We start from the raw sequence: 12,806 nt of genomic DNA on the forward strand, positions 1-12,806 counted from the left end.
CTCAAACAGTAGTGGTGCATAGCGCTCCCCACGGTGATGGGTTGTTGCTGAAATGGTGGGCTGAGTTCGACAGCTTGCTACAGAGCTATCAGCTGTGCTTTACTCGGGCCCTCTGGATACAGCTCCCTGACGACTCCGGCAGCTATGGTGGTGGCAGTGATGGGTTGTTGCTGAAATGGAGTGCTGAGAAGAGGAGAGAAGGGGAAGAGATCGGACTGAGAGGGGTGTCGTCGCCGCTGCAACTCTGTTCGAACGAAGGGTTTCAATACTGGTGAAACTGAATGTCCTCACATCAGCCTCCGCTCGGGTTTCAATACATTGGTTATTTTCCACGGACAGACGGATTGACGGACACGGTGTACTACTGGTGTAGAATCGAACGGGTCGCTGAAACTGAAAGTGAAACTTCTCTGTCGACTGTCGTTGCACCCGGATCTCAATTCATCAACCTGTTGCTTTACAAACGCGCTTTTTTTAATGGAGAAATCGGAGGCTGATGCGAGGACTGAGGTCCATCATTCCTCATACATGCTCCTGCTAACGTGCCCCTCTGGTCTCTCCCAGGCGCAAGTTAGTCTCTTCACCTTCTTAGCTTTACAACTTCTTTCCTTAAATTTTTTCCGTGATTCGTCACAGGCTACAGATATTATTTGTTAGTTGATTCAGTAATCTGGATCCAGTTGATTTGACATTTGGTCTTAATTTTTTTAAAATTTATGTTTCCTGTTAATGAAGGTTTCTGTAGATTTCAGTGTGTTTGAATTCTGTTTCATTTTATTGAGAAAGAAAATTAGCAGTGTGTAAGGGTAATTTTGATATTTTTAAAAGCCTTAAATAACACAAGAGGGCACGTGATATTTTTAAAAGCCTTAAATAACTAACAGTAGGTACTAGATTGTCATAAAATGAAGTAGATTGTTACATTTTAAAGTTCAGATACTAAATTGGCACACGGCCTAAAATACATATACCTATCAGGAATTTTCCCAAAAAAAAAGCCTCAGAAAACATACATCTGGCTGAATATTTTTTCTTGAGGTGTTGATCCCATATGTTAACCTGGTTCTGTCAGGCAAGGCTCATTACTCAATGTTGGCCCGAGCTATTTGTGGGCTTGCCAGCCGAGACTTAACCATAAATAAAGGCTCCTGTCCATTATTCCCCAAGTAAACGAAAAACTCACTTTCTTCTGAAAGACTCATGAGGGAATTCCCGCCTTCAACCCTTCAAGTTATTCATCATCATCTCTGTAAATATCAAAGAAATAAGATTCCAAAAGTCTTGACCCATTTCACTATTTCAGTAAACCATCAATACCTTTGAGAAATACTGAAACAGTTCAAATATGAGGAATCATGAGGCTGATACTACGTATGAGATAACTAGAATTATCCAATGACACTACATCATACTATGTGTTAAAGAGGCAAAAAAAAAAAAAAAAAACTAATTCAGAACCTCTATGCTTTTAGGTTGAACAGTTCCTTGGGATGATATCAGAACCAGTTTAACCAACTGGTTTAGTGTTCAAATCACATTGCCCCATTAATAATTAATTAAAATTCAGCATAAGGTATGGATGGGCTTGTGATTATCCAAGCTTCAAGCCCAGTGGAATTTCACGTGAAGGGATGTGAGAGAATAAAAACTTATTCACTCTAACACTATGCATCCACAAAAAAAAAAAAAGTATAAAAAGCTCTGGGCAATGACTAACAAACTTGGCATCCGACAGCACATAATTAAATAATTCAATATATTAAAGGAAACTAGATTTTAAATATAGTAAAAGGATAAATTACACTATTACAGAAATGGTTGGATAATATTACAAAACTTTGGAAAAAATATAATATTTATTATACAGGTACCCTAAAAAACTAGACTACTGGTACAACTACAAAACGTACCCAACACCATAAAAGGAAGCACCTCAGCTGAACTTCAATGGAAAGTTGTTGCTTTCATGGTGAGGAGTGAGAGATGGGAATGAAGGAATAGATTGCAGTATCAACTTCCGTCCACTCCTTCGATTAGGGGACAACCCAAGGTGAGGAGGTGAGACCCTCTTGCAGTTGGGAGAAGACATCTTCACACCACTGATGGGTGAGCAATCGCCTTTGAGAATCTCAGGAGTGTCATCTTCAGGAATCACCTGGAAATGCCTTTCAAATTTGGGTTGGGGGTGTAGCAAATCCGGCTTGCCAAGTCTTTGGCTAGTATGCAGCTGAGGAGATGACCCAATAGAACATACAGAAGATCTTGGTGGCTTTCCACTAGAGGCAAATGGCAGTTGCTCAGATGGTCTGCCGTATAATATAGAATTCAAATATTCAATAAGATTACACTGAGAATAAATGGTAATAACATCAGCCAACCAACAACTTTTAGAATGTCAAACCTGCACATCTGGAAGGATGGAGTTATAGGCAACACAGAATCTGAATATTGCTCCTCGTTCTTCAGAATCTCATTATTATGGACGCCTATATCCACTCCATTCTTTTCACAAGTTTCTTTTTCTTCCTCCTCTGGTTCAGCTTCTTCCATTCCCATTGAAGCAAATCCTGCATAAAAGAAACAATAAATATTTAAATAAACAATAACTGAATTCACTGTAAGAAGTAAATGGGAAAGAAACAGAATAGAACAGTTAACATAACAATTATCAACCTAATAAATTAACTTCACAAATATGGAAGAAGCCTATATTTGATAGAAAAGAATATAAATCAAGATTTTGGAGTAAAAAAACTAATGTTCAACTAATCGCCTACTTTATTAAAATAACCAAAACGAAAAAACATAATAATAATAACAACAACAACAACAACAACAATAATAATAATAATAATAATTTCCAAGTGTGTTAAGATCTTAATTGACTTGAAATCATCAAATAAACACTCACCATCCTTCCTTCCAAAGGCATTTTTACATCCATCACATCTGCAGTTAATTGAGCATCCAACGCCACCCTTTAAAGGCAAACCACCAAATCAGAAGTTATAAAAGACTGAGAAGCATATAAGATGAGCCATGAGCCACAAGAAGCAAAACCTGATAGCATTCGCAATATTTCTTTAAACAACTTGACTTCTTGCAGTTGCATCCTCTTTTATGTCGGGCAGAAGCTGGAGTTTTGTTTAAATCTTCCTGCAGGAGAAGAGAAAAAGCACAACACTTTTAACATCAATTCCAAACTCTTGGGTAAATAAAAGAGTTCAGATTAATTTTCCAACCCCAGTTTCTGGAATAGACTCGGAGCTCCTAATCACTTTAGGAGCAAATGCTAGGGGATTTCGAGATTCAATCTGTTTGCGAGTTGCCAGAACAGTATCCTCATGAATAGGTTTGTTAAAGCATTCTTGACATGAACAAGGCTCTATGCAGTAGACACCAGCAGCAAAGCACTCACAATAACTACATGAGAAAATTTGAATGTTAAAACCATGAGGGCATTCTAGTGAAGAATGAAACCTAAATTCTAAGTACTTTCTAACATGAAATTTCATGCCATAATGAAAAGTGACAATCAAAGGTCAATCAACTTGAAACATCAAACCAGATAATTATGAACTTACCGAGTAGAATTGCTTACATACATATAAACAAACAAAACAGAAGATGATTTATAATATTGCTCATGTATGATCCAATTCAAACTGGATCTGAAAATTGTGCGATTTGCAATATAATATCATAGGATCCAAGGAGTTTTTCTTTGAAACATGAATATAACTTTTACTATGGAAAAAAGAACACATGGGATCTTGTTTTTGTATCATCGTAATAAAAAGATAAATTTACTATGAAAAGAGGAGCATTAAACTAAAAAGGTAGTCTACTAAGCATGCCAAATCCCAGAAAAAAATAATTCAAATTACATGCAGATAAAAAACCTCCTAGAGAAAGAAAGAATGTAATCATTATTTTCTTCATAAAAGCTACAAAAATATACAGTCCCAATTCATCATACACACACCAGAAAGGAAAAAGAATAGTTTCTAATAGAGTTTTCACTATATAAAAGAACCCTTCCCACATAGGATCTAGGCCACCCACAGTTGAGCACATGTCTCTTAGGATCTACTTTATATTTCCAGTTCCAATAGAATTGGCAATATTATGTTTTGGGAAGCAAAGAGGGAATTTTTTTTTTTTTGTAAAAGGTAAGGTAATATATTCATCCAAAGAAACATTCCAATAGAGCCCAGGCCATTAAAGGCTGCCTGGGACCACCTCAGACTACAATCTCATCCAAGACTGAGAACAAAACAACAGACGCAAATTCTGATGTTTAAATTCCTCCATCACTGACACCCAAGACAATAACTTGACCACAGGCCACAGCTCTCTGCACTATTTTATCTGGACTTTTAGAAAAAAGCTCAAGATCTCCAGAAGAGGCTTTTAAATGGATTCCTTTTTAATTAAACCACAAAAGGAAGAAAAAACAGGATTACGTCAAACATTAAATAAGATTTATCAAGAAATAATAGCCATAGATGGAAATCATGTGTTTAGTAGGCACCCCTCGAGGGGCGTGGCACAAAGGTGGCTCATAGAATCAGGAATGTAATAAGTTTTACATTATATTAGCTACTTGAAGTAATGCAATTGAGTGAAAAAAGAGATTAGAGGTTTTACATGCTTGAAAATGTTTTATATGTTTGATTTTATTTTTATATTCTCATTTGAATATGCTTTACATCTTATGTTTATGTATTTTAATTTTAGATAATAAGTTTTTTAAAACATTTATTTTATAATTTATTAATATTATGTTTAATATTTTTTATTTTTTTGGCATTTTTTTGAATTTTCTGACATTTTTTATTTTTAAATTTTTTTTTTGTATTTTTGCACCTTGCTTCAAAAAGGCACACACCTCGCCTTGCGCCTTGCACCTCAGGCGCAAATTGACCCCTGCGCCTTTTTTGCGCCTTGCGCTTTTAAAACACTGATCATATCCCACCAAAAATGGATAACATGCAACCTTGTGCAAATGTACCAACTCTCGTAGATGACTCAATCACTCAAATTTAGTATTCTTTAAAAGGGTGATATCATTAAGACTTAATTGCATTTCCAATAAAAATCATTTCTCACTCAAAGAAGCCAGGGATACAGGAGGATGTTTCTGAGCCCACCTGAGTGAAGGTTCTGTGACAGTTATCCAAAAAACTTGACCAAATTTAAACAGACACCATGACAATAGACTTAAAACCCTAACAAATAGCAGTACACCTAACAATAATGCTATGGGACATCTTAATTACTTGGAAACATCAGATCAAGATTCAAGAAAATTGTAAAAAGGTTCATGGTGAAAAATTAGTAGGAAAAGAATATTTGAAACACTTGAGTTTCAACAGAAGCCAAAGTATATGTAAGAAACTTACAGCTTCAAGCATTTCGATTTCTTACAGTTGCAACGCTTGCAAGCATCATTTTCTCCCACATGTTCTAATCTACGTCTGCATGATATGTGGCCTTGAATTAAAATCCACAATGTGGAAGAGGGAGGAAAAAAGGGGAATGTGAGAAAATATCACAAACATCAATAAGAGTTCCATCAAGCAAAGATGCATGCCTCTTTTTTTTGGGGCTAGTCTGATTAAACTCTTCATTAACTCCAAAAGCAGACACCTGAGAAGCATCTTGCATAGCCTGTGCTTCATTATCAGCTAGACCTGTGTCTTTCTCCAAAGAATTCAGAGTCATAGATTTTAGAGAATTTGAACCAGATGTCAAAGAATGAAAAGAAGCAATTGAACTTGGCATGCTTATGAGTTGTCGTCCAGACGGCAGAGATTCATGCTTGACAATTCTACAGTCTTTTGAGGTAGTTGCCAAAGCATTCAAGTGCAAACCAATACCAGGAAGGATACATGGTGAAGATCTACTTCCAGGCTTAACAGGAACCAGTTGCTTTTCATCAGATGCATTTTTTCCATCCGATTGAGGTGAGACTGAAGAACTGCTATTAGAATCATTGGCCAATTTCTTTTTGTGAGCTCCAGAAATCTCAAAAACTAGACAACGCCTCCGCATGCCACGCTGGTTGGCAGGGTGAGGCTGCACACAAAGAAAACCACTTATGCCTTAATGTACAATTGAAAATACTATGGATAAACACTTGTTACAAATAATCTAATGATCAGAGTAAATGCTAAACCAAGAAGTCCCAGAACTACAACCTAAAGCTTAGCATAATTAAATATCACTTGGTTGAAAAAAGTAAAATAAAAGAATAGCAAAACAGGTCCTCTAAGGTGGAAGTAGAGAAAAGATCAAACTCCTTTCCATGAATTATTTGAATGCTCCCTCCCTCCTTCCCTCTTTTTGTTTGACCAATAGTTGTAAATCTCTTTTTGTATTATTAATATTCCCATTATTGATTTACAAGCAATAATTTCCAGGTGTCACATGTTTCTTGGCATCTACTATTCAGACAAGCAAAATGAACATACCATTTTGCCCTAATGCCAAAGCAGAAGGCATTCCTTAGTTAAGAACACTTTAACCATAAATTGAGTTCCAAATTACTATTTCTCTGAACAAACAAAACACATCAATACAGAGTGCATAGTTGTCAAGGCATTGCCTAGGCAACCAGGTGCCTACTATTTTTCAATCATATGCATGCTGAATGATATATAAAACTAGGGAACAAGGGAAATTTTTATTTTTTTTTACTTTATGAAATTCCTATCACTTGGGCAACTAGGTACCCCACTGTCACCTAGACGCCTTGACAACTATGGCAGAGTGCAAATCTGCCTTCATATGTCCTCCTACTTGTATACAGATACAAGCATTGGACTCAATAGACGTGCCTACAAGAACAAAATGCATGAAGGAATTTTACCATACATCTTATTCTCTATAGTTGGAAGAACAGGATGAACTGAGTTCATTCAAATGAATCTAAATATTCTTATTTTGATTGAGCCTTTTGTAGTTTATCATAGTTATGCACCCATACAGTCTTTGTGAGATCACTGTAGGAATATAGGTATTTCTGCTTGATCTTTAGTCCATACATATACAAAATAACTCTGACAATTCCAATTGCCTCTGCCACTGTCTTCTTGGAGACCCCATTTCCGCTGGTAAATTACATTGTGGACAAAAAAGAAAACACACCGGAAAAAATGGATGATATAAGAAACTGAACACAGCAACATAAAAGAAGGATTATCATCACCATCTAAGCCTTATCCCAACGATATGAGGTTGGTTACATGAATCCTGTTTCACTGTTTCACCATTACATTCTGTTTAGTGCCATATCTATTGTAGTATTGTAAAATTGTGAGGACTTAATTGTTTTCTTACAGCATCATAAAAGAAGGATTGTCCTAAAAATTAGACATGTGACATGTCAATTCAATTTAAGATAATTCACAAACACCAATAACAGACAAGAATTATTGCATGAACTGAAAGAAATATCATCGAACCCCAGTACAAATAAAAATAAGAATGGAGAAAGCATTATGGTGCAAAATCAAAGTGCTCATGGTCCTGGATACCTAAATTCATGCAACTCATATTCACAGAGCTCAATCAACCTAGTTGCAACATTTACCTTGCAACTGAATGAGATGCTGCTTCCTGCTTTGTCATCCATTTTCTCAATCGGGTCGCTAACTACTTGCTTATTTAAAAAAGTAGCTGAAAGGATGTTTTTTGTTTGATCTGTTTCCTTCTGCTCTAATTCTCTTGGTTGAGCTGTAGGATCCTCCATTTTGTGTTGTTCACGGGAACCAAAAGGACCAACAGGTTGTGTTTTATGTAAATCATTGGTATTTTCTTGAGGAAGCTTTGACATAAGAGAAGTGAAGGAAGTAGTCTCAGGATCCACTAAGTTCTGATCATGCCCCTTGGAAACCTCCATATCAGTGGAAGAATAAAAAATTAACAGATCAGCAGTATCAGAAATTAAGTTTTCCCAATCACATCCTGCCCCTTCTTCTTTATTTTGCTCAGCCTGATGCATCTCCTGTAACTCTGCTTCAGTTTCAAATGACTGGCATCTTTCTTCCGAGACCTCTTGGACAAATTGAACCAGTGACACCGGTGTAACAGCCATTTCTGGCACAGGGTTGGTTTTAGTATCATTGCCAGGCATCAGGTCACCATCAGGGCTACCACAATCATACCTCAAGGTCCTCGGAAGCTCAATAGCTAAATTCAAGTTCTCAGTAGGTGGCTCAACATTGACCTCCCTAATAGAGTGCTCTGGAGCAAAGCATCCCTGCTGATCAGCAGAGCACTCAGATGGTTGAACAACCTCCGATACACCTGCACTTGTATTGCCTTCATTTTTGTTGTCCGAAAGCCCAGACTTTGATGGATCTGCGAAGTGATACCTGAAGGCAAAAGGAACAAATTATGAAAGAAGATATCAAATGGAAGATAGTTATTGATAATTGTTTGCATATATGTGCTAGGAAACATCTGTTACCTTCTTGAAAATCTTGATTCCTTGTTTGAACTGACATGTGGCGAAGTAAAAATAGATGGAATAGATGCAAAATTAAGGGAGTGGAATGCTTGAGTAATGTGTACAGATTTAACTGGTTTGATGGGAGAAAGGCTGTTGATATAGTTAAAGACGGGAGAATCCTGCATGTAAACAGAAATTTTCTTTCAATACAGCCTTCCAAGTTTGAAGAATCACCATCATAAAGAATAAAAAGAAGAAAAAAGCATGATGAAGCGCAAAGAGAAAAATAGGGCACAAGCTTTAAAAGTCCAGAAGCGATTCTCAAACTAAAATTACATAAATAAATGATTAAGAAGAAGAAGAAGAAGAAGAAGAAGAAAATAAATAGAAAGAGTTTAAAAAAAAATCAGACGTAAATAAGCAGAAACCTCGAAGGGAAAAATCTCCCCGTGACACTCTTGGACCAACTAAAGATCAGAAAAAAAAAAAATACAAAGCAAGGACATGTCGAAAGAAGTAACCAAAGAAAAAGAAACACAAAACAAAACAAAACACCGGAAAATGCAACATCAAATTCAAAAAGTTTGCAAGCAGTAGATGAAGATCAAATGGTGAGAATACCGAACCCGAAGCACCGGAGCAGAGCTAGTTACACCAAATTGACACTGAAATAGACTCAACTTCCATTATTATTTATAAAACATAAAAATAAAAATGAACTCGAGCTCCGATACATGAAAAGGGAGATGGGAAAAATCAAGTACCACTAAGAATACTCCAGTGCATCGCTATAATCACCTCATACTAGGAAAGCAAAACCTAATCACACCTAAAATCACCACAATTTGAAGCCAATCAACCCAAACACATGAAAGAACCTGAAAAAAAAGCCAGTTAAGTCTTCAAAATGCATCACACAACAACATCAAAAACAACGAAAAGAACGTAGTAAATGACAAAAGATCTAATCCTCTAACACCCAAAACCAGTCTAAAATAACCAAGCTGAAAACTTTGACAATTAAATCAACTCCTCATAGTCCAAGTAACAACGAAAAGCTCAACAGCTAGTAAAGATCTCAAACCGAACCAAAAAGAAATTCAAAAACCACTAAGAACCAGTGCAGAAAAGATGAAAACAACACCAGATACGAAATTGAGAGCACCAGAGCCCGTGGAATCACCTCGAATTTGGAAATTGGGGTGCTGATCTGGTTCCTATCGGGCGTATCCATGGAGAGGGAAGCTCGAAGAGCTCACAGCGCTCTTCCACATAGCTCTCTCTCTCTCTCTCTCCTCTCTCTCTCTCGACCAAACTGTGGAGATTCAAGGAGGAGCATAAGGCGGGAAGAGAAGATTTTCTCGTGGCGATAACCCGACCGGCCGACCCTACCACCAAAAATAAAAATAGTTATTTTTTCAATGAAAAAAATAAAACTGTTGCTATCTCTGAGTCTCTCATGGCACTTTCACCGTAAGCTTTGCCACGTTGAGTGCGACTGTTACCTGAAGACCGTCATCTTTCCCTCTTCTCTTCTTTCTCTGTGACGCTTTCTTTCTTGAATTAGCTGTATAATTATAATTTAATAATAATTAAGAACGGCGATTATGTGCAATTAATCAGTTATTTTATGCATCTACCGTTACGATTTTCTACAAATTCTAAATTTCTACTTGGCCGGTGATTCGGGCGCCGCGTTTCTTTTGATTCGTGGGTGCAACCCCTGAAATTTAGGCTGCGTTTGGAATCAGTGTAAAATATATTGATGACGTTTTACACTCAAAAAGTGATGTTGCTTTTTTTTAAAATAGTGATGGGCGGAAGTGTGAAGTTTTATGATTGATAAAATCAATGTAGTTTTTATATCGATTGTCGATGTAAAATTTTAGAACTGATGAGGTTTTATATCGATTGTTGACATAAAATTATACTCCATTCAAATGCACATAAAACTGAATCGAAGTGTACTTTTATGTCAATAATAATTATATCCTCTTTCCAAATGCATACAAAACCAAATCAATGTAAATTTTACATCGATTCTTAATTTACACTGCATCCAAATGAAGCCTTAGGGATTGTGTGGCCGTGTTTAGTCAATCCCCGAACTTTAAAACATGTCTATGCAGTACCCCAAACTTTCAGAATGTATCTAATAGGTTCTATCGTTAACAGTCCATCAATTATCTATATCATGTGATGACATGTGCCATTAAAAGAATATATTATTCATTGTCTCCTACCTTGAGACTGAAGAGTTGTGCCATTGCTACGACAGTGTCGAGAACTGACAAACGGTGCCAAGAATAGATTTGAACGAGCCAACGATGGTATCAGGAACTGACCAAGTTTCGACAACGGTTAAAACTACCATTGCTATGGTTTCCTATATATTCTTTAATTTTTTTTTTAATTTTATGTAGCTAATAAAAAATTCCTATATATTATAATTTCTAAAATCCATCTTGGATAGTTGTTGCAACCTTCCTATCTCAGTTAGGATGCAAGAGGAAATAATGTCAATCTTAGCATTTACAAGGAAAATGTTCTATTGATTGTTGATTATATTGTAGCTCGCTCACAGTTTCATTGTCGGTAAGCAGTAATCTATCATTCCACAAGCTAGAAAATAGGATTGTTTGGAATCAAGGTGAAACAACAACATAGTTTACTAGAATCAAGATTTAAATGGAAAGGAGTTTTGTTTAAATTGGTTTATGTGGAAGTGGTAGATAAAGAAAATTAGATTACACCTGATGGATAGTTTTAATATTTTCAAAATTAACTAATGAATTGTTAACGGCAAGGGCCTATTAGACACATTCTAAAAGTTTGGGGTACTACATACATGCTTTAAAATTTGGGGATTGACTTGACACAATCCCTAAAGTTCAAGGTACTGATCAAGAATTTTCCCTTTTTTTTTAGTAAGCCAAAATGTGCTACACAAGTCAGAGGATAGCACATCCCCACAGATCACTGAAGCGAATAAACCTCAAATCCCTCAGAAGCCACCCAACATTAACACTCTCACTAGTAAGGGTGTTACAATCAAGCCAGCCAATAACTTGGTTTGCCTCTCGAAAAGAATGACGAAAATAGACACCGGCAGGGAAGAGAGAGCTCACACAAACGCATTCCTTAGTAATATTCTTCAATCTCCACAACAGGGCAACGGTCTTCCCGAGGCAATCGATGATGAGCTTCGAGTCTCCTTTGACCAAAATTGAGTATTCCCTAATGTTGATGGCAATGTTTAGTGCTTCCCATGCGGCCCATGCTTTAGCAACATTAATATTGGTTTACCCAATATAGTACACTTTGAGATCAATAAACAAGAACCGCTCCTGAATGATCTCTTGCAATGCAAGCTATAGACCACCTACCCTCCAAATTACATGATGCGTCAATGTTAATTTTGATAACCCCAATTTTTAGAATTTTCCACACAATAAGTTTCCAATCTTTAGAGATTCTGACTCTCCCATCAAGAGAAAGGCTTGAATTAACTTCACAAAAGAAGTGTTGTACTGTTATTAGTAAAAATAGTTTTATTCTTGTTTTTCCAAATAACTTAACGTGAGGATAACTTGAGGAGATGTTTGGTATCATTACCATTTTCTCAAAATAAGAGACACACTTTGGTCACGTGGAATTTGTAAAACAACTTCCTTTGCATATTTTATATTGTTATTTGGTGCCAATTAGGCACCACACAGGCAAAAGGTGAAAACATTGTTTCTCTCCAAAAGTTTTTCTCACTGAAACCATGGCATACAATGTTGCTTGAAATGTTTTGAAAATGTTCAAACAAATAAGTGAGGGAAATGTTCACATGGAGGTGGAAATGCCTTTGAAGATTGACTACCAAATACCTTCTTAGTTGATTTTATGAATATTCTATTAAATGGGTTGGACTATGAAGCCAAAAGATATGATATGAGAAAACTAACAACCAATCAACTAACATAATACAAATAGGAACCAATCAAGTGTTTTTCATCCAAATTCACGAGGGTTGTCATTGGTCAAAGCCATTCAGATATCATATCTTTCTGGCATCATAGGTTTTCTCTTTTTCTAAAATACTATCTCTCACACTTCACATTAAGAATTGATTGGTTCTTTCAATAGGTTTCATCTTAAAAGCACCTTAAGAATTGATTGGTTCATCATTGCCTTAAGAAACAATTCCTACTTTAGAATAATTACTAGTAAACGTATATGTGCATTTTCACATGGTAGTATCTCTATGACAAAACTATTTATAATTCATGAACATTTTCTGAACAATTATAAGTGGCAAGTTTCTGAACAATTATAAGTGGACAGTTTCTAAAATAAGAGT

The 12,806-nt window shown here is 36.3% G+C and overlaps 1 protein-coding gene across 2 annotated transcripts; it reads right to left on the minus strand.

The window, feature by feature from the left end:
* Positions 1 to 857: 857 nt before the first annotated feature.
* LOC104598646 (protein tesmin/TSO1-like CXC 2) lies at positions 858 to 9,829 on the minus strand. Of its 2 annotated transcripts, none has more exons than XM_010260813.3 (11): positions 9,642 to 9,829; positions 8,477 to 8,637; positions 7,598 to 8,381; positions 5,597 to 6,081; positions 5,406 to 5,480; positions 3,243 to 3,423; positions 3,061 to 3,156; positions 2,912 to 2,978; positions 2,402 to 2,567; positions 1,933 to 2,306; positions 858 to 1,247 (listed from the first exon to the last, which is right to left on the minus strand). In XM_010260813.3, exons 1-10 carry the CDS (start codon positions 9,690 to 9,692, stop codon positions 1,934 to 1,936), a joined length of 2,439 nt encoding a protein of 812 aa, XP_010259115.1. In that variant the 5' UTR covers positions 9,693 to 9,829; the 3' UTR covers positions 858 to 1,247; position 1,933. The 2 variants fall into 2 exon arrangements, with proteins under 2 accessions (XP_010259115.1, XP_010259114.1); XM_010260812.3 differs by having other exon boundaries at positions 1,911 to 2,306.
* Between the last annotated feature and the right edge of the window lie 2,977 nt (positions 9,830 to 12,806).

Source organism: Nelumbo nucifera, chromosome 6 (assembly GCF_055504915.1).
Source record: "Nelumbo nucifera cultivar China Antique chromosome 6, China Antique-T2T, whole genome shotgun sequence".
In the NCBI taxonomy this organism is placed as follows: Eukaryota; Viridiplantae; Streptophyta; class Magnoliopsida; order Proteales; family Nelumbonaceae; genus Nelumbo; species Nelumbo nucifera.

Coding starts and splice junctions, on each gene's coding strand:
- LOC104598646 (XM_010260813.3), bottom strand. CDS start 9,692: ATGGATACGCCCGATAGGAACCAGATCAGCACCCCAATTTCCAAATTC. Junction 8,382..8,476: donor GAATCAAGATTTTCAAGAAG/GTAACAGATGTT, acceptor TTTTGCCTTCAG/GTATCACTTCGCAGATCCAT. Junction 2,307..2,401: donor CCATCCTTCCAGATGTGCAG/GTTTGACATTCT, acceptor ATTATACGGCAG/ACCATCTGAGCAACTGCCAT.